Source organism: Protomyctophum bolini, assembly GCF_963924005.1.
Source record: "Protomyctophum bolini genome assembly, chromosome: 9".
NCBI lineage: Eukaryota > Metazoa > Chordata > Actinopteri > Myctophiformes > Myctophidae > Protomyctophum > Protomyctophum bolini.
The window spans coordinates 34,293,379-34,318,946 of record NC_137870.1 but is presented as its reverse complement, the minus strand read 5'-3'; the positions used below and the strand labels follow the sequence as shown (position 1 = coordinate 34,318,946).

The window sequence follows — 25,568 nt, the reverse complement described above, 5'->3', positions numbered from 1 at the left end:
CAAAGACTAAATATATTGACAATTTTGTCAACAAATAAAAACTAGACAAAAATGTTATAAAGGGACTAGTGTATAAGTAAAAGACACAAGTCATTTAAATTTACACCTGGTTGCATGCTGAAAATAGCCGATCTACAAGCACATGAGCTAGCTTGTAGATCGGCTATTTTCAGCAAGCTATAAATCTGCCATTACGACGGCATCAAAACACTAAAGCATTTCAGATGACTAAAACTAAATTACATTTCATTCAAAAGACTATGGGCTCCATTTTCGTTCGAGCATTCTAAATACACTATTTGGGGATTTAGCAGTGGGGAGGGCGTGTTCCCCCACTAAAGTTGGTATTTTGGTCACCTGTCTAAATCCCTAAAACACCTCCGTTACCCCTTACATTAGGCATGTAACGGGTCATTTGTAATTTGGCATTACGGCTTTACCGGTGCTTTTAAACTCCACTATGCGCCTTCCGAAATATGTGTGACCAAAATATCAATTTAGGGGAAAGCGACGCCCATGACCACACATCTAGACGCAAATACCGGTGTCGGCAGAATAGATATAGCGGGTGACGCTGGGCCAAAATACCATTAAGGGACAGAGCGAGCTCCTATACTCATTTTCGGGCAGCGGCTGACTTGCGGGCCGCGGCGTGGGTAAAATGTAAATCTGCTGCCAAAATCAACAGTGTCTGACAATAGCTTCACTCCCATTGTAACAGGGACCAGCTCATTTTGGCACATTTGATATAACTGAAAGGAAACGTTATGTAAATGTGTGTAAATACCTTCCACACAGCGGCAGCCAGACTGAAGGACCCAGGCATACATGTCAGTCTTGGAATGCGAGAGGAGCTGGTCTCCAGTCAGGTAAGTGTTGTGAGACGAGGCGATGAAGTAGTTACACAGAGGTTGCTCCATGTCTTGGTTCACTTCGTGGTGCAAAGGGTTAAACACATCGCACATGGGGCTGCGCATAAAACTGGTAAAACCTGATGAAATACGAAATACATATATTAAAAATCACATCTGTGTGAAGTGCGGGCACTCTTAGCTTAATTTGTACATCATCATCATACATTATCTCATTCATTGTCAATGGCATTCAATGTGTGTGTTGGGACAAACGCTCACAGCTGGCCATTCATTACCGACCTCCATATTATTATGGTCAATGCCTGTGTGAAAAGTGGGAGCGATTGGTGCAGGCAGTGAGGAGCTATGGCTGTGTTTTCTGACACACAGACATTTGGTTAATTATAGTATGATGATATGATGATGATGATTGACTGTGCTGAACATCCATATTTCATTGTGCATCCCTCATCACATTAGTAATTGGTTGTCTATGTCCACATGTCACATGTGCAATTGCGCATGCACACAGCCACACGCAGACATGCAAACACTGGTCTAAACTAAGACAGGAGTCAGACGTGTCTGGTCTGATTGGTCAGACAGACAGACAGACAGACAGACAGACAGACAGACAGACAGACAGACAATAAAGACACTAATATGGTTAGTCTGCATTCCTCCAAGAACAAGATATTAGCCTCACCCGTCCCTCCTCACTGCCACTTCACTCTCCTTAAATCATAGCTCTCCCATTCTGGTGCTATGCTATCCCTTTCCACATTCCTGCTCCATTTGGGTCAATTTGTACACATTTGACACAAAGACACAAAGCTCATAATGACGACTTGAAATGAAAATGAAAACTAAAAACATATGATTCGCCATTTGAGTCTCACTGAAAACATGGGAACCAGGAAATCACGTCAACGCAGCATTACAGTAAGAGGAACCGTTGATAGAGGCGTTACTAGGGTTGTCCTGATCCGATCACGTGATCAGAAATAGCAGATAGCGTGATTTTCAAATGATCGGAATCGGATTGGGAGCAAACAAAACGTGATAGGGACATCCCTAGTATCAATATTACATCCATATGATATTAGACTGGATATATTCTGCGATTTTTGACATTATACTATTGTTATATGGCATGGTGTTCTATATAAATATCGGATCGGAAAATCAGTATCGGCAGATACTTGAAATCAAATCATCTGAATCGGATCAGGAGCAACTAAAAAAGACGTGATCGGGACATCTGTCAGTGTTACAGATGATCATTACAGTAACCAAAATGACAGGTGTTGCGATGATGAGATGTAACAAGAATATGAGAGGAAGTGAAAGAGTGAAATAATTACCTTCAATCCCTAAAACACCATTGTGTTTGTTCTCTTCTGACCTCTCAAACTTGTCAATGATGCCCGCACAGTACTCTGGTGTCACATTGGTCATCTGTGAGGAATGGAGAAGGACAAATATTTACCTTTCAATCTCAGTAAATATTACAACGTGTTACCTGCAAGGCAGAATGAACTAGCACTAAAAATATGTCTATTTTACAGGTTTGTGCAGCGGTTACATAAACAACCAATTATATGAAACATGGAAATGTGTCTATAGAAGCCTATGGTGTTAAAATGCAGCAGGGGGATCCGTAAAGATAAATGACAACGTTTTATGAAAAGAGAAATGTAACTGTCATAAGAGAGAGGTAAGAGAAGCTGAGAACAGCAAAGGATGGGCACCCCAGAGACAAGCCCATTTTATGCATGATAAATCCTCATAGTGGAGCAGATTCCACAAGACAGACAGATAGCTGAGAATAAAGACGCCTCCAAACTAAAACACAAAGGAGAGAAGGAAATAGGAACAGAAATAATGCTCAGTTTACTCCAGATGTGCAGAAAATGGAAAACAGAAAATATAGAGTATGCCAAGTGTGTCTCAAACGCATTTTCTTTTCTGTGCCTCTCACACAGAATTAGAGAAAAATTACCCATATCAAAACAGTACATACATTTGATTTTTAAAGGCGTCACAAACAATGAAACGTGTTTTTTTGAGGTGTTAACTGAAACACTCTATCAATGTGTAGTAGAACATACTAGGTTTACCGCGACAAATCTATTGAACTCTCTCCATGTTTCAGGAGCCAAATTGCAATTCCCTTTTTTTTCCCTAGCATTGAAAATCTAAAGTATGTGAAAGCCATTGAATGTTTTGTAGTGTCATACTCAATATGTAGTAATGCAGGTGGCAATAGACCATGTGCCCAGTCTCCCTCCCTCTCCACTGCTGCTCAATCAACACAAATTAGTCACACATTGTGGTCACTCATTCAATCTTTTCTCCAGGGATTAATTTTGGCTAGGCTTTTACAATCAATCTGTGATACTGTGAGTATTGTTTTGCGTGTTGGATGACACGCAAAACTCGATGCAGTGGTTAAATGTGTAAATTAGCTGGTGTTTCCATTTTGCATTATATTGCAAAATATGGTGATTTGTATTTAACTGTGTAGAGTGTAAATTGCATTTTAATGCAACAGTAATTATACTATGACAAAGAAATAACCCTGTTGCACATTTTTTGAGAATAAAAAAAAAAAACCCTGCAAGGATATTTAGTGTGATGGATTAACAGTTTGACGGCCGCTAATTGTTTAATCCAGGGTTCCACCGCGCATAATACGACATACCCGCCTTTTGTTTTATGTGTTTAATTCGCCGTATTTTAATAATTAAAAATAAACTCCGTCTTTGCCGCGGAGCTAGAGACGAGACCTTCATGTTATGATGACGAAACCGGAAATCAACACATGCTGTGGGCTGCTAGGGCTTCTGGGAAATTGACCTTTTGTTCAGTTCGCAGGAAGTTAGCCAACTCTTCAATTGTGAGGTGGTCTTTCTTGTCACTGTACGCTAGCAGAAGCAGGAACAGGTCCCGTCTCAGTGACATCATCCTGTAGAACACCGAGAACTCCTCATAGGTCAGCGTTCCCTGCTGATCATCGGTGTCTGCTTCCTGTTCGGGAGGGAGGGAGGGAGGGAGGGGGGGGGGGGGTTATAATCAGCAAACAACACATCACAATCCATATCAGTGTCGTCGTGCTACTAAGTGAGAGGACGCCCCATAAGACACACACTATTAAAACATGCAGACGTGTATAACTATTTAGAAACAGGGTTTACAATGCCTAATCTTATCCATAAATGTAAATGAGTAAAAGAAATCATATTTTTGCGAAAAAAATATTTTAGACGTGAGAGAAGTGGGGGGTGGCACTCCCCCGCGTCTCCCCCCACTACACCTCGATGATATTGACTTGACGTACAACAAAAAGGCTTAGTATAGTAGTATTCCTGTCTGCTATTACACACAACTCCCAATGTGCCTTTGTCTTCACATGCTGACAAACAACAAACAGACAACCAGACAAGCTTTGTAACAACAAGCAATGACTTCTGCGGAGTCTTAAAATAATGGGGCCTGTCAAATTGGAATGCCCCTGACACAAGTGCTTTAACGTGTATTAGAACAAACTGAACAGCCAGTGTATTTATGTGACAATTACGAAATTACGACATTACAAAAGTACTGTAAGCAGAACACTTCCTCCTTATTTATTAACTTTTATGTGTGGTACTTAGAACTACTTAGCCTTAGAAAATGCATGTCCCCCGTGAGGCAATTTGTGGTACAGCACAGAACACACAGACAAACTGGACCTCATTGTCTCCACCAGGCCAAAGGCGTGGCCAAGACTATGTATTCACCCCTGTCTATCCGTCCGTCCGTCCGTCTGTCTGTCTGTGTGTGTGTGTGTGTGTGTGTGTGTCCGCCCGTCTGTGTACAGCTAATCTCTGGCACTGTTGCCCAATCAGGCGATCCATGTGAAACTGTGCACACACACATTCTTGAGACCAGAGCAGAATATCTGTCCCAAAATTTTCCATTCCAATGTAACTTAACTGCTGTGCCGTGTCTGGCGACTGAATTTCCCCCCGCAGGATCAATAAAGGTCTCATCCTATATCAGCGGTCACATCCGCTGATGCATTCTACTGTCAACGTGTTTACAGTAAAAGGAGTCATGTTGACAAAATGCCTCCTTCGAAACAGAGTCACCAGCTGCGTCTTGACTCTTTACACCAGACACCCTTGCCAACAAACAAGCAAGGATCACTAGTGCAGTAGTCTCACATGGCCAGACTCTCACCATTTTCAAATGCTTCCGTCATACAGTCTGGAGCACGGAAGCTCTGGTCATGAGTAAGCGATAAAGCGGAAGTGAAGCCTCCTCACGACTTCCGTTTCGTCTTTACAGTCGCAGATTTATCGTAATATACGGTGAATAGAAATCATCTAAGCATAATATATAGCTTGCTGCTTAGCAGATTTTTTGATTGTTGAGGACACAATATCCATTCCTGGCTTGTGGCTTCCCATCTGTGAGCTCTGCCATTTGTGTTCATTTGTCCACAGACATAATACCTGCAATCAGTGAGGGTTTCACCTCTAACTCATCCAGTCATTTCCAAACCAATTAAGGACCTCCTTGCTTTGAGGAATTACATGTGTAGCCACTCTCTCTTTGTGGCTTTCTCTGTCGCACTCTCCTCCCTCCTTCCATCGTGCCGACGGACTACTAGTACTATCAGCTTCATATATACCTGCTGGATCTCAAGAGACTTTTCCATTCCCTTCCAAATCTAATAATACCAGCAAATGCCTCCATCACACTCCTATAATGAGTGCGCTATGGGCTTTAGGGGTTTGATCACTGACCGTCAGACTCCACACACTATCAGCAGGGAAAATCACTGAGAGAGTCCATGACAAATGTAATACAAATAAATCCAGGGTATTAAGTAATCATGTAAGGTTTATATCTGTGCTTTAATACATTAAATTGGTGGCTCTTTCTGACTGCTGTGGTTATTGATGATATATTCTATAATATATTCATTAAAATGTTGTGTCTCTCAAGCCACCAGTAAAGCAGTCAGGTACGAGTCCCCCTTCAAATAGAAGGTCACAACGTACCGTTCAAATAAAATGCCATATGTCGCAGATGTGAAATCTTTCTCTCACATTTGAATGTCAGATAACTGAAATGGAACATTAACACATGAAGAGGTCTGTGTAAGAAACTGTTTTAGGGTTAGTGGGGGAAAGAATTAAGGAAGTGCATGAGTCAAAAGTTGATGCAAACATACATTTACATTGTGTTTGATATGATAAATAGATATTTATTGTATTGTACATTGTATGAATGTACTTCTATTTATAAAATACAGCTAACAAGTCGTTTTGCGAGCAGATATTCCAAGCACTTTCAAATACACTATTACGCACCTGGAACATTTGCTTGACCTTCCTGCGTGGGAGATTGACATTCAGCTTGTGGAGAAGCTGGCAGATCTCCTCAATGTTCAGGAGACCGTCACCATTCTTATCAGCTTCCTCAAATGTCTGCATCATCCACGTCACACACACACACGTTAAGGAATGTAGGATACTGTATGTGTGTATTGAGAGTCCCAAGTATATTCACAGTATATGAAATATGATTAACGATTATCGCGTGAGGCTGCCGCACAACATTGTTTAGGAGTAACGCCAACTGCGTAATGAAGGCATATTGCATAGTGCCAAGGCATGAAGGTTTTGGTTTAAAATATGTGCGTTTTTGAGCTGCTGCAATATGAGCACAAGCAGTATGATGCAGATCAGCATACAGTAGTAGTAGTTTAATGAGACAGAGACACACACATACCGTAGACACAGACAGACACACAGACATATCCACCCAGAGATAATAAACCAGTAGCCTGGAACTCACCTATGCTTTCTATGGCATAGGCCGGGAGAAACTGTGCGCAGCTGCTGGACATATTTGACAAATTAATTAGAGCGACAGAGAGAGAGAGGAGTGTGTGTGTGTGTGTGTGTGTGTGTGTGTACGGTGTGCGTATATGCGTCAATTTAACAAAGGTGCAGACGATCAGAAATCAGCAGAGAGTGATCAACGTTTGAGCTACTCTATGCCAAATTGAAGTGGACTCGGACCCAGACTTTTCTTTTCTCCCTGGAAAGAAAAACGTCTGGGTTTCCGAGGCTAATAAACCAGAGACTTTAATGATTAGCCTAGACCACCGCCATCACCGTTTCCCTGGGAGTGGCCTCTGTGGGATCTAGTATAACACCATGGAAATGTAATTGAGATTCTGCACATGCGTAAAAGGATATTGGTCATGTGTGCGCTGCCGTTTGGCCAACAAGTCCTCATCACTGATCCCAGCCATTAGGTAGCGCAGGCCGGTAACCCAGGTCCTAGCTTCCTCAGAGTTGGTGGTCACCAGGTCCAGGGACTCCATGTGGTTTCCGTGGTACACCGTAAAGCAGCACGCTGGGTCAAAGCTGCCCTCCGCATGTCGGTGGAAGATGTCCGACTGACGACCTTCTGTCACTTTGTATAGTGAATCAATGGTGACTGAGGGAGGGAATGGGTGTTAAGAGTTTTAGTTCAAAGAGTGGACAGAAAACATTTGTATTTCTATTAAGCCTGACCAGAGCTCCCTGTGGGGGTGTGGAACGCGTGTGTCGAACTTGAAGTCGGTGTGGCGAACGGTTCTCAAGTTACGTGGATTACATACATACGTATGTACGTACGTACGTACGTACGTACGTACGTACGTACGTACGTTTTGGTGCTGTAAGATGTATGAAACGCCAGTGCCACTAAATATGAATGAAGCAAGGACAGACCAACCTATCATTGTGTACTTGCACAATTCAATCAGGTGAAATGTTAACTAAATGTTAACTCAATATGAATGAAGCAAGGACAGACCAACCTATCATTGTGTACTTGCAAAATTCAATCAGGTGAAATGTTAACACACTCATGTTGGTGGCCATCTAGACTCTAAGGCACTGTTTCCAAAACAGGGACCAATTTGCGAGTAAACACCCCTTTATAATATTTTTTAGTGGGTCATATGATTCATATCTGATACTTCCGTGACCGCGGAGAGCAAAGGTCTGTTTCTCAGTGGATGTACCATCTATGAAGGTTAAAAAACAAATTGAGCCCCCAACGTACCTCGCAAAAATGCGGGCAAAATTCACGAGAGCCCCAAATCCATATGGCCACCATCAACAACCAAAATTACCTGCTGCAAAAAGTGTACAGTATTTGTTAAAATCATGCTTTTATGTGGACACGCCCACCAGTTAATTAAGTATGCCTGGTTTGCCTGGTGGGTGGTGATGGGTGGTGATCCACCAGAACTGAAGCCGCACCCACAGCTGTAGTTGTATGATAAAGAGGGAGGGGCTGATAGTGTGGCGTCACTATATTACTGTTCATTGGCCCATTTGACTGTCAAGGGTTCAGCCTCCAGGAAGAAACCCTAAATACAAAGTTAATACACCATTGCACATAAAAACAACTCCAGGGTATCTAATGAAGTACTGTCACCTCATAGACACATGATATAACTCAAATGATATAACAAATATTTAACTCAGTATCATCAATTTACTAAAAGGCAGGGGTAAGTTTCATTATACTCCCCACTGTCCCCAGCATCAAATGAGCATTCTCCCATCACACTCTCTGACCTTTCCATAATCTCATCTAATCTCTGAGATTAAACTAGAAATAGATCCAACAATATGTTGACCCTTTTTTTGTATCCAGACTAGACTTTACAGCCATGCATCAAGCAAAGAAGAACTAGGGCTTATCTCGTTTCAACAATGTACAATCTGACACACACACACACACACACACACACACACACACACACACACACACACACACACACAAAAAGTGGGTGGAATTCTTTGTTAAATCATTGCAGTTTCAAGAAAGGGGGAAATAAATAGAGAAAGAAAGAAACAGAAAAACAGAAAAAGTTGCGGGTAGTGGCCATAACAATAATAAACTTGATCTACTAAAACAATAGTGATGAAGAATGTAAACAAATAAAAAAAAACATAAAAAGACAGTGGCAATTTACTATTCCATTATTATGCGATAATCCCACATGAAAAAGGGACATCTCTGTGTTACAAAAAAAAAGAACTAAAGTTATCAAAGAAAAATGTGTGTTTAACTACCGGTAACCTAAACTTTGAGAATGTAATGAACGCTCAGAATTGAAATATGTGCACACTTGTCTACTCACTCTTGGCCTTCTCACTCTTCCGGGAGGGTTTCCAGCGAATGCACGAACGATGCTCATCCAGGTAGAAGAGTCTCACCAGGCCTTTGGATCCAGTCTTCAGCTTTACCATCTGAGTTCCCGACTGCATCACACTCATGCATCGGTCCACTGTGGAGGAACACACACACGCACGCACACGTACGCACGCACACACACACACACACACAAACACACACACACACACACACACACACACACACACACACACACACACAGGTCAGACTCACGATAAGGAACACTCGCTGGCTCGATTTGATCGGGTGTGGATTTGTAAAAAAAAAAGAAAAGAAAAAAAAAGACAAAAACGAGCAAAGCCACAGTGTCACGCAAATGATGCGCAGCCAGCAGATGATCTGGGTCAAGATCCAAAAAGCGCAACAGAGGTGCACTGTGGTGACACACAGGTCTAGTTGTCCCACTGCTGCCAGGTGTGTGTGTCCCGACCCCATAGAAAAAGAGAGGGAAAAAGAGAGACAGAGAGACAGAAGAGAGAGAGGGGGGTGTGTGTGTGTGTGTGTGTGTGTGTGTGTGTGTGTGTGTGTGTGTGTGTGTGTGTGTGTGTGTGTGTGTGTGTGTCTCGGAGAGGAAATGATGGAGGCACAAACGGATTTGGCAGAGTTGACGTGGAGAATACTGGAGACTGGAATACGAATGACATGGTACTATGCATTTGATTTGACAGGTGTGACAGAGACAGGCACCGCACAGAATACAAGCAAGTGTAGAACTTTGCAGGGACACTGTGTGACACGCTGACAGTTATTGAAAGACAGGACTAAATGGGGATGACAACAGACATGATGGCTTAGTGCGTGTGTGCATGCGTGCGTGTGTGCGTGCGTGGGTGTGTATAGATTGATGTTCAGTTGGACCATAATATTAAAGACATGTGAGAAATCTATTACTGTCTGTCTGTCTATGCTCTATGCCGGTACCTCCAAACACCTGGATTGGAGAGACAACACGGAGGCTGTCTACAAAAAGGGACAGAGCAGACTGTACCTCCTGAGGAGGCTCAAGTCCTTTAATCATTTTTCAGCCTTTTTTCATTTTTCAGCATTTTTCAACATTTTCAGTAGCCTGCTACACACATTAAACTTTAATGTGTGTAGCAGGCTACTGAAAATGTTGCATCAGTCCGTTGTAGCCAGCGTTCTATTTTATGCAGTGGTATGCTGGGGCTGAGGCATTAAGGCCTGGGAGCTGAACAAGCTCAACCAGATCAAAAAGAAGGGCAGTTCTGTGGTGGGCCTCAGGATGGAGGGGCTGCAGTCAGTCGCAGAGAGGAGAATCAGGGACAAACTGATCTCCATGCTGGCTAACCCCTCACATCCACTCTATGGTGACTTACAGGACAGAGTGAGCACCTTTAGTCGTAGGCTCGCCTTCCCTCCGAGAATGAACACAGAGTGGTATAGACTCTCCTTCCTGCCAACCTCCATCAGACTATAGAATGAACACAGAGCGTATAGACTCTCCTTTCTGCCAACCACCATCAGACTATAGAATGAACACAGAGCGTATAGACTCTCCTTTCTGCCAACCACCATCAGACTATAGAATGAACACAGAGCGGTATAGACTCTCCTTCCTGCCAACCTCCATCAGACTATAGAATGAACACAGAGCGTATAGACTCTCCTTCCTGCCAACCTCCATCAGACTATAGAATGAACAGAGAGCGTATAGACTCTCCTTCCTGCCAACCACCATCAGACTATAGAATGAACACAGAGTGGTATAGACTCTCCTTTCTGCCAACCGCCATCAGACTATAGAATGAACACAGAGCGGTATAGACTCTCCTTCCTGCCAACCGCCATCAGACTATAGAATGAACACAGAGCGGTATAGACTCTCCTTCCTGCCAACCGCCATCAGACTATAGAATGAACACAGAGCGGTATAGACTCTCCTTCCTGCCAACCGCCATCAGACTATAGAATGAACACAGAGCGTATAGACTCTCCTTTCTACCAACCACCATCAGACTATACAACACATAAGAACTCCCCCCCCCCCAATGCTTATGGTCCGGTATATGAAGTCGTTGTGATTATGTCCAGTTGTGTCCAATGGGTTTTTCTGTCCGTCTATAGAGGGTATGCGCATGCTTAAAGTGAATGGCACATCGAGTGGCAAATCGAGTGGCAAAGCAACATGCAAAGTGAGTTTTACATTGTGTAATGTTGTTTAATGCAATCAGATATGACTTTTCTGTTTAGATGTCTGGGCTGTCGAGGCCAGGAAGTATAGTTATTTGCCACACAGTAGGCGTTCCTGCATAACTTCCTGGTTTGATGATGATGTCACGTGCATACCCTCTATTGTTTCATTTTACATTTTACATTATGCTGCTGTAAAAACATAAAAAACACAGGAAAGTGTTTCTTGTCTCCCAAACATCATTAAAATAAGATCTGGTTGCAAAAGGGGTGAAGTGGCCCTTTAAGGTCTGTGCTGGATTAATCAATAATACAATATAAATTATTATAATGTATTACGATAACTAGATCGCTCGACCGGCTAGTCAAATGGCCAGAGCATCCGAGACACACGCACGCACACACACGCACGCACGCACGCACGCACGCATGACCCCAAGCCCTGTATAATTCACCTCCCCAAGATGTAGGACAAATCATAGATGCACTGATGCTTGCACAGCCTGCCATGTTGATTACACTAGCGCAGCCAGAGCGAGTGAGGTAGAAATTCAACTCACTAAGACAGTGGTTGACCATGGGCTCTTATGAGATTCAGACGTTGGCATCTGGGAATACCTAATGCCTGACACACTATTTGATGTTAACACTAATGAGACATCTGGAGCACAAGACGGAGATAAAAGACCCTGCATTCAACTCCTGTAGACTAGACACTACAGCAGGCGGCAGTGGCGGCTCAGCGGTAGAGTGACTGGATGGAAACCACAATGTTGCCAGTTCAAACCCGGGCTCCGAGTTGTCGTTGAGCAAGACTCTGAACCCCTAATTGCTCCTGATTTGCTGGTTGGTGCCTTGCATGGGTTCCTCCGGCATCGGCGTGAGAATGTGTGTGTGAAACTGTGAATGTATAATCTCTGTAAAACGCCTTGGGATAAAGGCGCTATATAAATGCACCATTTACGATTTATATAGCACCACCATCATGACTAAAGCCCAACCGAAGCATTGTTGTGGAAACAAACAGAATATGTTGATGCTGATTTCTTGAGCCATCTGTGAACATGCCAGACCATGGCAGCTGTATACGAACTGAGATCATAATTCAACATGAGAGCATCTGGTATGAGATGAGGTTTACATTAATGGCGTGTAATGGCCACATTGGTTTATAAACTTCTGCCTCTAAGCTTGTATTTACATATCGACGCTGTCGGGCAGAAACCTCGTACCTCCATAGGTTTGTTTTTTGTTTTGTAAGTTAATGCCCTACTTTGTCGTACTAAAGTCTCACATAAAAGTGGAAAAAACAGCCGATCTACAAGCTCATATAAGGAGCTTTCTATGGATTTGTGCTTATGCCTCAGAAAATATGTATCATTATCAAAGTTATCACTTTGTGATTTGTCCTCCCTCAGGAACACTCCATTCAACAATACAGTTTTACTGGCTAAGCCTGGCTTTATAGGGACTTTATAGGGGCTTTATAGGGGCACACTAAGAGGTCATGAGTCAAACCAGGAATGTCCCTGATAATGTAGACATCTTGTATAACCATTTTATTAATGTATCCTGTTCTTTTTCATATTCACTCAATATTCCCAGTTGTCCCTCCATATTTCAGTCATTGTCCCTCTCTCCCTCCATGTACAGTATATACCTGCTCTTCTCTCTGAATTCAGTTTCAGTGTGCAACAAGCATGGATGGATGCTCTTCTAGTCTATGGCATTGGGGATGCCACTCATTTATGTTTGATAGCTTCAAGGCTGTGCTTATTCACATTTCTTGACATATCTGGATCAATTCCAGCATACAGCAATTTAAATTTACAATTATATCTCCTCATCTCACAGCATCTTGCAATCGCATCAGATATGTACCGGTAATTATATATGCACTCCTGTTTGGGGCACAGATCTCTGCCAGCCCTGGGCTGGGTGCCTATACTGCCTACTCTGTGCTGTGTGGATCGTAGGGGGCAGCCGCCAGGACACAAGGAAGCTGCAATAAGGGATAATAAGAGTTTGCATATAGAGTTCGGGCGGTTCTTGTATTCTTGTATCCGTTTTACTGAGAATAAGGTTAGAAATATAAGTTTAGGGTTAGGCATAGTTTTACAGGGGTTAAGTTTAGGAATAAGGTTTATAGGTTTAACCGTTTAAGCATAGTTTACTGAAGGTTACATTTCGGAATACTAGCCTGAGCAGTTCCGCCGGCTGTACACCCGGGGCGACTGTGTTTTGAGGCTATAGTTCGTTGTTATTCATAATATTCCTCATTTGTGCTTAATTGTACGTTTGTGTGTGTGTGTGTGTGTGTGTGTGTGTGTGTGTGACTGTGTGTGTGACTGTGTGTGTGTGTGTGTGTGTGTGTGTGTGTGTGTGTGTGTGTGTGTGTGTGTGTGTGTGTGTGTGTGTGTGTGTGTGTGTGCTCGCGTGTGTGTGTGTGTGTGTGTGTGTGTGTGTGTGTGTGTGTGAGAGGGTGGGGGGTCACACAGTCAGTGGGTGTAAGTGAAATCACTTGCAACACGTAATGTAAGAAGAAAAGAAAGAAAACTGCTCCCTTCAGTCAGCGGAGAGCTCACAGAGGACACATCAAAGCGTGTGTTTCACAGATCCAATTCAATGAAATACATTAGAATTTTGGTTCATCAGAGAGGAGGTTCTCTGTGTGAACAAAGCGGCCTTTCCTCTTGTCCATTCAGGTGCACATAATATTGAGTACCAGGCTTTATCCCATTTAGACTGGAGGTAACCTACGTTTTCTGGAAGACAAGCTTTTAATTCAAAAGAAAAGGAAATTAATGTTTCTAAAATGACACAGATGTTTCCCGGTTTTAAATGTTTAACAACGTATAGGCTTTCCAGGTCTTAATATCATCATTGCCAGCAGCAGTGCAATGCGTTGCCAACTTTGACTTTTGCCAAAACCACCATCATCATATAGGATAGGAGCAGTGTTCCGGCCAGCATTTTTTATATCCTCCCCTTTTTTGATTCATTATTCTCCTCGTTACATCCCTATTTTCATGGTTTAGAGTCAAAGGGCTGTATTTTGCGTGTCTGAACCCATTTAGGCCTAAGGCCGATTCTAAAAACGCCTCTAAATCCTGACCTATGTTTTCTGAAAAACTTCAAATATTCATATAGCAGCATCAATTGTTTTACATTTTTGAATACTGTACAGAAACCAAAAATGGGTTCCCGGCCTGAGGGGGTAAAACACCAAAAGGGGTTCCCGCCGAGAATGGGTTGTACCAGGTCTTATTACTTAACTTAAGACCTGGAGGCGTGATCAATGCCATTTGGCTATTCTTTAGTGGCCAAAGAGCATTGACCACACCTTCAGGTCTTAAGTTAAGTAATAAGACCTGGTACTCTAAGAGCTAATAGAACACATTCTCTGCCAGGTATTCATTCATTACTCATTACTCATTATCTCATCAATGACAGTCAATTCAATGTTTTATCCGAAAAGGAAATAATTGCCTGATTTGTTCTGCAGAATCATAAAATATCACTTGTGAAGATAATGAGTGGAATTGACCTCAGCCGAAAGATAAAGATTTGCCATAATTTATTCATAACTACAAAAATTGATATGCAGCAGCATCTGCCTGCTACATGCACACTATTCATGTGACATAAGGCAGCACCATATTACTGTACCTCTCACCCCTAACAAAACAAAAATAATTTGTAGGTGTATGCAAACTATGCAACCGGTCCGTTACCTGACTTTGCATTACAAGATAGCCTTGTTAGCCTGTTGTACAATGAAAAGGTTGATGTTCAAGCCTAAAGATAAATAAAGTGAGCAGTAATGTGATTCAGTTCTTTGTGGCAATGTTAAGCAAACACCTATCCATGTATTTAACTTGTTACAATACACACCTGAACACAATAAAAGCTGTCACTGTCACACACACACACACACACACACACACACACACACACATTTTGTCTTACATTACATTAATAGCTTGTAATCAACTAACTAAAAAAAATGGTTTAGCGTTTGGTATAACCAGCAGTTAGAGTGATCCATTACATTACACCATGAATATACTGACTGATACATATAGTCTAGGCCTAAACATGATCCTCTCTGTTACTTGTGCTATAAATACTTTAAGAAGTGTTTGTTTGTCCACACATACACATGCAACACACATGCAGTTACCGGTACTCAAAAGCTCACCAATCCAAAAGATTTGAATGAATTTCTTTGGCACCACCATGGTATTATGGGCCAGTAGAGATACAGTTACCCCAGTCGATTTCTCTGAAGCTCCAGCACAAAAGGTAGGTTCCTTTTGATGAGGTATGGCATTTGAACAAAACACTGTAGTGGAAGATGCCTCCATGTTGTCTGAGTTATTATGTCCAGAATAAAGTCAACTTCAATTATATCCCAGAGAACCACAGCTTCTGCTCCACGTGTAGCTAGATTTTTAGTTTAATAAGAGTATCAAAAGTTCATACTCTATAGCCTATATTGTAGCCCAATCACAAAGTTATCCGAGGCGTCTGTTTCCACCTCTGTCTGTACCATTCTCTGGTCTTGATCTGGAATGGCACCTTCATCTGACAGTCACCTATTTCTAACACATACACACACACACACGAAAAACACACTGTCGTCGCCCCTCTCCTGGTCATCTGTTCTCCACCCTCACTCTTCCTACTCCACCTCTGTCAGATTCACTGCCTGTGCCAACCCCTCTGAACGGGTACTATACCAGATACCTAATACAGGGATTTAGGTTAACATTTAATGCCATGGCATTGTTGTGCTGATTCACAGAGTATTTCCGGGTAGGTAAGTGCAACAGCTGTGTCTCTCTAATGCCACTGTGAGACAAGATGACAGTTCATGATGTGTCACTTTCAAAAGAGGATATAGTCCCGCTTACCATATGACCAACATTATAAATTATATACAGTATAAAACTATAATTTTGTTTCATCACAACAAAATGAATGACTTAATCATAGTGACGAGAGATGGCAAAGAGATTAGTGTTCAAATATATGTGTCACTGCACTGCAAAAAGTGTTTTGCAGGTTCCATCTGGAACACCTTACTTGTTCAAAACCTATACTTAACCACTGATAACCACAAAATGTGAACATTTCACATTTTATCTGAACTACAACTTGAAATGCATATTGTGACTCAACAGTGATCAGCATCCTAGGGCAAGCATCATGCGCCATCAACCTTATTATAAAATCCCATCTGTCAAATTGGAACACTAACAGACAAAGAAAACTGTGCTAATTATCAGCAAGACACTGTACACTCACTGCTATAAACTCTCACATTGTATACTAGATATAAATCTCAAAAACACTCCCAGGTCACAGTCACACCGAAATGGAGTTGTACCTGAGGGCGGATTCTGCTAATGCTTTTCAATGGGAACGGAGGGATTTGTTGACATTTGAGGATTTCTGCAAAAAAACATGCTCCATTGAAAAGCATTGGCAGATTCCACCCTCATAGGCAGAATTAAAGCTTGGTGTGACCTCAACCTGATTCTATCAAACCAGGGACATTGCGGGTATATCAATGGACTAACTGGCAGACTTTAGCTCACATCAGGTGACACATCAGGTGAAATCACAACAATGCTCTTTTTTTCTACATTTTACGCTTCAGGGACTTGCGGAGGTTGAAATATGACTCTCCACCCTATCTCATCTGTAATCTCCCAGGCTATTACACTATTGCTCTCAGGGAATTCAACGGCTTATGAAATTAAATGAGTCTAGTTCTCTGCTGTGTGACCTATGATGCTATGATGGGGACTTGGACTAAAAGATAAATGTGTGGGGAAAATCAGGCTGCACTGCAACGGATGGAACGCCATAGCAGCAGTGAGGTGTCAATCTATCTTCTGCTGAAAGGGAATTAGGTGCTAGTACTTATTTGCCTCCAGGAGTCCAGGGATCAATAAAGGTGTATCTCATCTCATCTCATCACATCTCATCTCATGTAAAGATCATTGTATAATGTATGCTGGCCTTGGGTAGTCTTGCATGATTGTACAATGTACACACCATAAAGAACATCGATCATGAGTATCCTATTTTATTACCATGTTTGCACATAATTTGTCTTGGTGAGGTTGGTGCATTACAGTGTAATAATTACACCGAATGACAAAGAATTGAGCAGTAAATATTTATGTAGTGAGTTAAAAAGTATGTAAAAAAATATAGATAAGGTAACATCTGGGTCACGCAGGGGGGGGTAATACCCATCCACCCCCTTCCCATTGCCTCTGGCTTGGCTGGGTGCTTTATCGAACACATGGGAAGCCAACAGGGTTGTACTTGTGTTGTGTTCTCTGTCTCCTGCACTAGCAGCTACAGAGACTAGTATACAGGTTGGTTGGGGCATCTGTTCAACAGGGAGCAGAACTGGGAGGGAGAGCATGTTCCTGTCACTGTCACTGTCAGTGTCAGGTGGAAAGAAGCACCTGGTGAAAGCATGTGTATTTGGACGAGACATTCTTGTCTACATCCTACCATGTGCCAAAAAGTTGGGGTTAACAGCTAGAGCTACCAGGTTGTAGTTCATTGTCTGAATGCAATTGTCATAATGACTATTGGGGAGAAAAACTGAAAAATAACAAACCACCTACTTCAAATTCGACACACGTGTTCCACTAACTTCCACTCCACACCCTCACAGGGAGTGCAGTGCCCGGTGTTCGAGCAGTCAGACCCACGGTTGTCCAGAACCGCCACAAATGGCCTCTGCCCGGGCCACAGCTGACATCACAAGGCCTCTGCCCGGGCCAGACTCCATATTTGGGCATGCCTAGTAAATACGGGTTCGTCCCACTGACTTCTGACATCAGAACGCAGTACTTGTGTGCTCTGCTTGCGCAAGTAATAAACCTGGATAAACCTGGATTGGCTATGTCCTGGACATCAACGCGATCCCAAGAGTCGTATTACACTGGACCCCAGAAGGCAAGAGAAAGAAAGGGAGGCCTAAAATTACATGGCGTAAGGCCGTGGGACGATAGAGAAGGAGCTCCAACAACAACATCAGAGCTGGGGGACCATAGAGAAGATGGTCAAAGACAGATGCAAGTGGAGAAACTTTGTTGCTGACCTATGCGCCAGCCGGCGTAATGAAGTAAGTAAAATTACAGGCAAATTATTAAAAAAATACACATATAGTGAAAGCAAATCTATAACTGTGAGCTTGTAGATCTGCTAACTTCACTACTTTTGCATGACACAGTTGTGTGTCAAAACATAAAATAATGCTTAAGTGGTTAATGAATATGAATAGACACATTTCTATACGCGTCTTGTAGAAAAAATTCTAAACAATTAATTTTTGGCAGAAAGTGTGTGCATGAAATACTAACAAAAACAACAGTTACAAAGGATTGCGCCCGCCTGTCATTCTGCTCTGCCTGTCAGATTTTTCTATCTACCCTATACCCTCTCATTAAAAATGAATTATTAGCGTGTCACAATCACTCTCTATGAAATTACCTTTAAGCTTGGCAATATGCTCATTAGATTTTTGACATGCGTATTGTGTGTGCAAATTGATTTTCTTTGCGCTAGAAGGCAATTGGGTCCAGTAATTCAGTATAGGGCCCGTCCTCTGGGGTTCATGGAAGTGCACAGAGAATACTGACCAACCAATAGTAAAGGCAGGCTCGTAAAGGCATTTATTCAAACTCCAAACATTTTAGTGAAAGGCTAAGCTTATGGAACACTAATTAAACGGGGTGGATATAAGAGAACACTGCACTCATTTATCTCACACTCTCTCCTCTATCTAATGAACACTAATAGCAGTGTTCCCCTCGCCAGCGCTACAAACGTGTTCCCCCGTCCCTCTGGAGTGGAGAGTGAGGAGAGGCACTGGAATAAAAATAAACATGACAACTGCACCATTATTATATATTCACAAAGTATGCTATAGGGGGGCTCCCCGAGAGCATTACTGACATCAAAGGGAGGGAAACTGAAGTCTGTGTATGCCTCTGGTGTGTGTGTGTGTGTGTGTGTGTGTGTGTGTGTGTGTGTGTGTGTGTGTGTGTGTGTGTGTGTGTGTGTGTCTGTGTGTGTGTGTGCGTTGGTCTCTCTTCTTCCTCCCAAAAGGTTTACTGGATGACTATGAGTAGATAGAGATATCTTTGGCAGCAGTGTCAGGCTTTCAGCATTGTGGCTGTCTGATCTCAGCTGCATCACGGAATGCCAGTGAGAAGTCAGAGTTGTCTGTCTAACGTTAGTGGTGTTACTTTAGTACAAATTGGAGAGCCTGAACAGCGAACAGGAATGTGCTTATGTGCTTATTTTCGGTTTGGTTTTGAGTTAAATTAAGGAAACTTGGTGGGTGAGCACAAAATAAATAGAATAGGGATGCATCACACAACACATCACATAGCACAGGGAGGTGTGAATGTGCTCAATTCACCTCCATATTGCTGGTGAGAGCAATTATGTAATGAATTACCCCATTTCTCTCCCCTGAGAACCCTATCACATGTTTAATTCATGAATAAACATAAATTGCCAAAGGTATATGACTTCAATGCAATTGCAAGAGATGCTTCAGGAGCAGATGGGATGATAACTGAAGCAAGTTACCCATGTACCAAAACAGGTGACATTATTTGGAGAATACAAAAAAAGGTAATCACAAAACAGTGAAACAGAGTTTTCTTTTCATATTTGTATTCAAAATAGCCTATTTACATGCTCACAACAACGCATCGTGGTGCAATCTGATCTTGTAAATTGGCTATTTTTGGTCATTTTTTATTCACTATTTTTGAGTGGTTAAGCATCAAAAGATAAATTAGACTAAGAATAAATTAGCCTTTTAGAGAAGCAACAAGAGATGCTTCAAAGGAGATGAGAGCTTGGCTACTCTGCCCTGAAGCGACAGATTATTATAGGCAGTGACAAAGGGGGTGAGGCAAGGAACGTGCTGAGATTCATCATCATCATCAGAGGGAAAAACACATTTTCATACAAAAGTCATTTCTTCCATGGGGAGGGCAATATAAATCATTTTCTTCTTATTCCCCCCTCACGTTGTGTTTGTCAGCCCATCTGGCAGTCTGTGAACACACCCTTGAAAAGAAATTTGAAAAAATAAACCCACCCAAACATGTACAGCACAAGGCTGAGGACCCTGGGCTCCCTGCATGCATGGAGCCATGCTCTTTCAGAGATGCACCGACCACAACATACAAAAACTATTAGAGGTTATGAAGCATAGCCTAATCATATATTGCCTGGGAGCTTTGTCTGCCATTCAGCAGAAAGCTGAACACAATACTATTGTATCACTGAAATGCTGTTCCATTCTTGTTCCTGCCAAGCACTTTCTCAACATCTGAAATATAGGCACAAAGCCACACGATAAACACACATCTGCAGGGTATTATAGACCGATACCGCTGCTCAGGTTATTATCAACAATGTTCCAACTTCAAAGCACTGTCCGCAGATGCGTGTGGAGTCGGACTGGACACAGGTGTCTGTATGTGCAGGCAGGCTACAAACAGCAGTTGGAGCGCTTGACAGATCGAGAAAGCGGCTTTTCTGCCCCCTGTCGTCAAATACAAAGGACCGCGTTTCAGGACCAGGGACAGCTGAATGCCCTGCTGCTGCCGACATCCACTGACACAATAACACGAAATTAAGGGTTTATTTATTCTCCTGGACCTGCCAATGAGCAATGTTTGATTCAAAGTTTTTGTTTAAAAAAAAGGGCGATGTTAAAAAAATACAATAAGAATAGAATTATTAGGTCTAGTAATATATGACTATATATATGCTCACATGCACATGATCTTTACTGATAGTAGGGATCAATCAAATATGAGAAATCATTATTTAACAATTATATCTAGCCTGTGAATGTATGTCATGCCAATGTCATGCCAATTACTAAATGGTGTTCACACATATGACATATCAAACCCGTTACCCATGCAACTACACGAATAGCATTCCATATGAAGCTCAACTAGACCATGAGATCATAACAATAATCCTCACATTGAAACTTACCCCTTTCAAAACTGCAGAGATTTTTGGAAACTTCAAGTTCTGCCATTTAGAAAATATCGTTTGCATAGGGTTATCCAACAATTTGTCTTTCAGGGGTGTTGGTGTCACAAGATCCCATTACAGCCTACACTGGACATCATTCTGTTATTTCCTTTCAGCGGTTTCCGTAAAAGAAAAAGGGGGGAGGGGGGTCAATTCCTGATCCAGATATTCAAATTAAGCGCCCCATGATTACTCCATGTGTCAAGCCAGGGGGGGAAATCCCCAAAACTGCTCCTCCAAGACCCGTCTGATTCCTCCAGTGCATCTGTAGAGACGGTATTCACTTGCAGCAAACCTGACATTCAATTTATTCAAACATACCCAAACGCGTCTCTCCCTGCGCGCAGCAGGCGCAACAACAGAGGAGGATACACCGATTTCTCACACACACACACACACACACACACACACACGGCCTGATGGAGATCACGGTCTGCACTGAGCAGTGTTATATGAGACAGAGCTAAAGGTTGGTATATCAACTATCAACAATAGAGTAGAGGACCTCGTGTGACCGTGACGGTCATTTTGGCATTCCGATAGATAGATCCGTTTCACTCTTTCCTACCCAAACACTGCACTCTGCACACACGTGCCACGTTTGTTTTGAACGTGTGGCGTTTGTAATGTCACTGCGGGAATGCATGTTCAATGTTGTGTGACCTAGTTTTCCTCCGTCTCTCATTCTTTCTCTTGCTACTCATTCTACTTCTCTCTCATCTCTCTCACAAGACACCTGCAATCTTTCACGTTCTTGATCCCTCGCCTCGGCTCAGGTAATCTCATGTAGGATCGGATGAGTCATGAGTGTGATTCTCCCTGTGTGATCGACTTCTTTCTTCTATGGGTTCGCGTTCGCACATAATTACATAAGTTAACGTTGGCTAAAAGAGAGAAACCACAGTCAGAGAGCACAGCCCTATGAACGTGGGTTAATTGTTCATATACCTGTATACGCAGAGCAGTGAGAGCACGTGTGCTTTGTGCGATTTTAATGACTACGCGAGGAAGAAAGGAATGGATAAGAGAGGATTCCTCCAACTTCAGTTTGGTCGTTTTAGCAGTTAATTTTACGTGTGAAACTTCACATCGAGCTCGCCTTCCAACCATGTCCCTATAAATTCTGGCCTATAGTGTCTGGAGCTCCCAAGGGTGTCTGGTTCAATGGCAAAGCTGGTTCAATGGAGGCAGCAGACCATTATTGATGGTGAAGGATACGCACGCGCCGCACGCACGCGCGCGCACACGAACGCACACACACTGACACACAGTCAAGTCTATCTGATCTAGAGCTGTCTTGAGGAACAAAGAGGACACTTCTTTGCAAGCAGGGTGTTAGCTTTATATGCAGCGAAGGGGAGATAGCATAGCCCAGTCACAGTGGCTCACACAGATGTTTTCAAGTCAACAGCCAAGGACCCCCACATTGATATGTATTTGGCTGTAGACCCCCATTGAAAATGTTTTGTGCCACTAGGAACCCCATCCCCATGAAGACATTAAATGACACCACCCCCCAAGGACCCTGTCCTGGGGATCAAAGTATAGAATATAGTATACAAAATTATGTGTGTGTGTGTGTGTGTGTGTGTGTGTGTGTGTGTGTGTGTGTGCGCGCGCGCGTGCGTGCGCATGTGTGTGAGAGTAGGTGTGTGAGTGTGTGTGTGTGATCTTGACTTGAGACAAGATGAGTCACAGGAGAACACGTGGCTGGTTATCGTTAGTGCAGCAAATACGTTAAGTTAAATGTGAACACTAAAATTCATTTCTTCACACGTGAGTACACTACACACACACAAGACGTGGATATGCATGCATGCAGCATATTCTTCTGCCTACACATGCGTCATGTCCTAGTATAAGCGAATAGGGGAAGGGGATAAACGGTCATGTGATTCTGTGGTGTGACCCGTAAAAAACCTGGATGTGTGTCTGCGTTCAGACACTCCAGTCGCTTCACTTTGGTCGCGCAGGCCAGCGTTAAGGAAAACTCCTTTCTAACGCTATGGACCAGAACTCGGTCAGACCATCAGCCAGGTCTCTCCAGGTCAGAGGTCAAATGTCACACACATGCTCTACTACTTACTGCCATGCCATTAGGTACACATGTACACCAGGCTCACACACAGCCCTCCATGCCCAATATTGCCATTATTAATTAATCAATGATTTGAGATTGGAGAGTTACGGTATCAAGTCACTAATTTAAAATCAATCAAATTGCTAATGACGTGCGCGTGTGTCCCAGTGAATGTAAACTAACGAGGCAGAGTGGCTCACAGCCTCTCCCAGTCTATAGGGAATTCCCTTAGCTAGTTAAGTTAAGATGTTGGCTTTCCACATGGGTCCAACAGTCTGTGTTGGTTTACATTAATTGGGACACACATCATTAGCAATTTGATTTCTTTCTTTCCTTCCAGTTCATATAAACTTAAAACCATATACTGGGCCCGGACCACTGGCCTAGCGGTCCGGACACAGCGTGCCGTGGGTTCGAATCCCGATCCCGACAACCTTTGCTCTCCCCATTTCCTGTCTCAATCAATAAAAGCAGAAAAAAGGAGAAAAGAAATTACACCCGTGTGAACTGTGTGGTGCAACTCTGTGTGGGGGTCCCCGGGGGGTCCCTGCAACTTCCAGACCCACAGGAACAGGCCCAGGGCGGCGGGCTGGTTCCGGCGAGCTGCCCCACATCCGAAACGGCCGAGAAATGAGTTACTGTGTGCGGGTCCCCAGTACTGTACTGTACTGTACAGAAAGAGAGTTTTTATCAGGTCACAGCCTTCATGCTCTCCCGGCCTGAAGCGACATCAATGTGCTGGACGAATGAGATCGACCCTCGCCAACGTGGGAAGCTTCTCGTCCAACCACGACAGTCCAACCAACTCTGAGCTGACCGACAGCGTGGGACGTTCCTCCAATCACAATGGACAAACAACATTTCGTCATTTTGACTATAATTAGTATTATCCACGGGCAGAAGAGGACTTCGGGATTATACTGTACAGTCTGACTGAAAGACACCACAAGGTCTTATTCATAGAGTGAACTACTGAACTAGCCTGGCCCCGCCAGCGTGATGTCTGGTCTAGAGGGGTGGGTGCCGCTGGGATCATGGCGGTGGATCCTATTGGTTCACTGAACTGAGCGCCCGCCACACCCCGATTACATTCACAGAGATTTATCACCCAACCTCTCCATATAAAACTACTTCTGTCCAAATAAAACCAAATAATCTCTGATCCTAATCTGTGATCCTGAGTAATTATCAAACTGAAACAAGCAAAAGTAACTGCATGGCTCAGCAGGCAATGACATTCATTCATTTGTGAACTTTATCACATTTCACAGAAAATCAGTGTATATTTCAAGATGCGGTTCACTGATGGGTGAAGGGTGATATACTGTACATGTGTTTGCAGAGCGAGAATATCAACCACTACTGTAGAGACAAGTCTCCCTCTGCTGTTCATTTACAATATGGAATATCAGAAGTACAATAAATGTGTGTGTGTGTGTGTGTGTGTGTGTGTGTGTGTGTGTGTGTGTGTGTGTGTGTGTGTGTGTGTGTGTGTGTGTGTGTTCGTGTGTGTGCGTGTGTGTGTGTGCTTGCTTGCTAGGGCTAGGCAAAATTTGCTACATCAATATCAACATTGTGATAAATATCCCCACAATATGGTCACAATGTCATGACTTTGTCCATATCACCTAGCGTGTTGCACACCAGTGTTTGTGTGCACTTGTGTGCATTATGTATGTATGTATGTGTGTCACTTTGTGATATTCACCATGAAAGATGCTGTTGTCTGACAGGAAGTGCCGGCGATACTGTGGCTCTTTTCTGTCCACCATCCGGGAGCTCATGATGAGAGAGACTGAAACGCCTGTGAGAGAGAGGAGTGATTTGGTCAGATCCAATGTAAACCCAGTTATACAGCAGTCTCTCAAGGAACAACACGTTTATGTTTGACAGTTGGACACTAAGCTGATATGATTTTCCTAATTCAATTTACCGTGGCCTTTATAGCCTATCTATGTACTATCATTATGTTCCCATGAACTTATGGAAGGTTGTTTTTGATATATTGTTCTGTTCGGACATTTCTTTTATATAATGCTTTTCCTTCCTTTTATTTTTTGCTTTCATTTATCTTCCTATCCTCTTCTTTTGCCTCGATGTATGGTTTTATGCTCTGTGAT

The 25,568-nt window shown here is 42.8% G+C and overlaps 1 protein-coding gene across 1 annotated transcript in view; it reads right to left on the bottom strand.

Moving 5' to 3' along the window:
* plch1 (phospholipase C, eta 1) overlaps positions 1 to 25,232 on the bottom strand; it is a gene marked incomplete at both ends in the record, with an annotated part of 50,410 nt that extends 25,178 nt beyond the window's left edge. Inside the window, 7 exons of the mRNA XM_080772928.1 lie at positions 788 to 991; positions 2,219 to 2,312; positions 3,714 to 3,884; positions 6,218 to 6,334; positions 7,096 to 7,355; positions 9,058 to 9,204; positions 25,157 to 25,232. Coding sequence (XP_080629054.1) covers positions 788 to 991; positions 2,219 to 2,312; positions 3,714 to 3,884; positions 6,218 to 6,334; positions 7,096 to 7,355; positions 9,058 to 9,204; positions 25,157 to 25,232 — 1,069 coding nt within the window. The remainder of the gene's footprint in view (positions 1 to 787; positions 992 to 2,218; positions 2,313 to 3,713; positions 3,885 to 6,217; positions 6,335 to 7,095; positions 7,356 to 9,057; positions 9,205 to 25,156) is intronic.
* Positions 25,233 to 25,568: the final 336 nt, after the last annotated feature.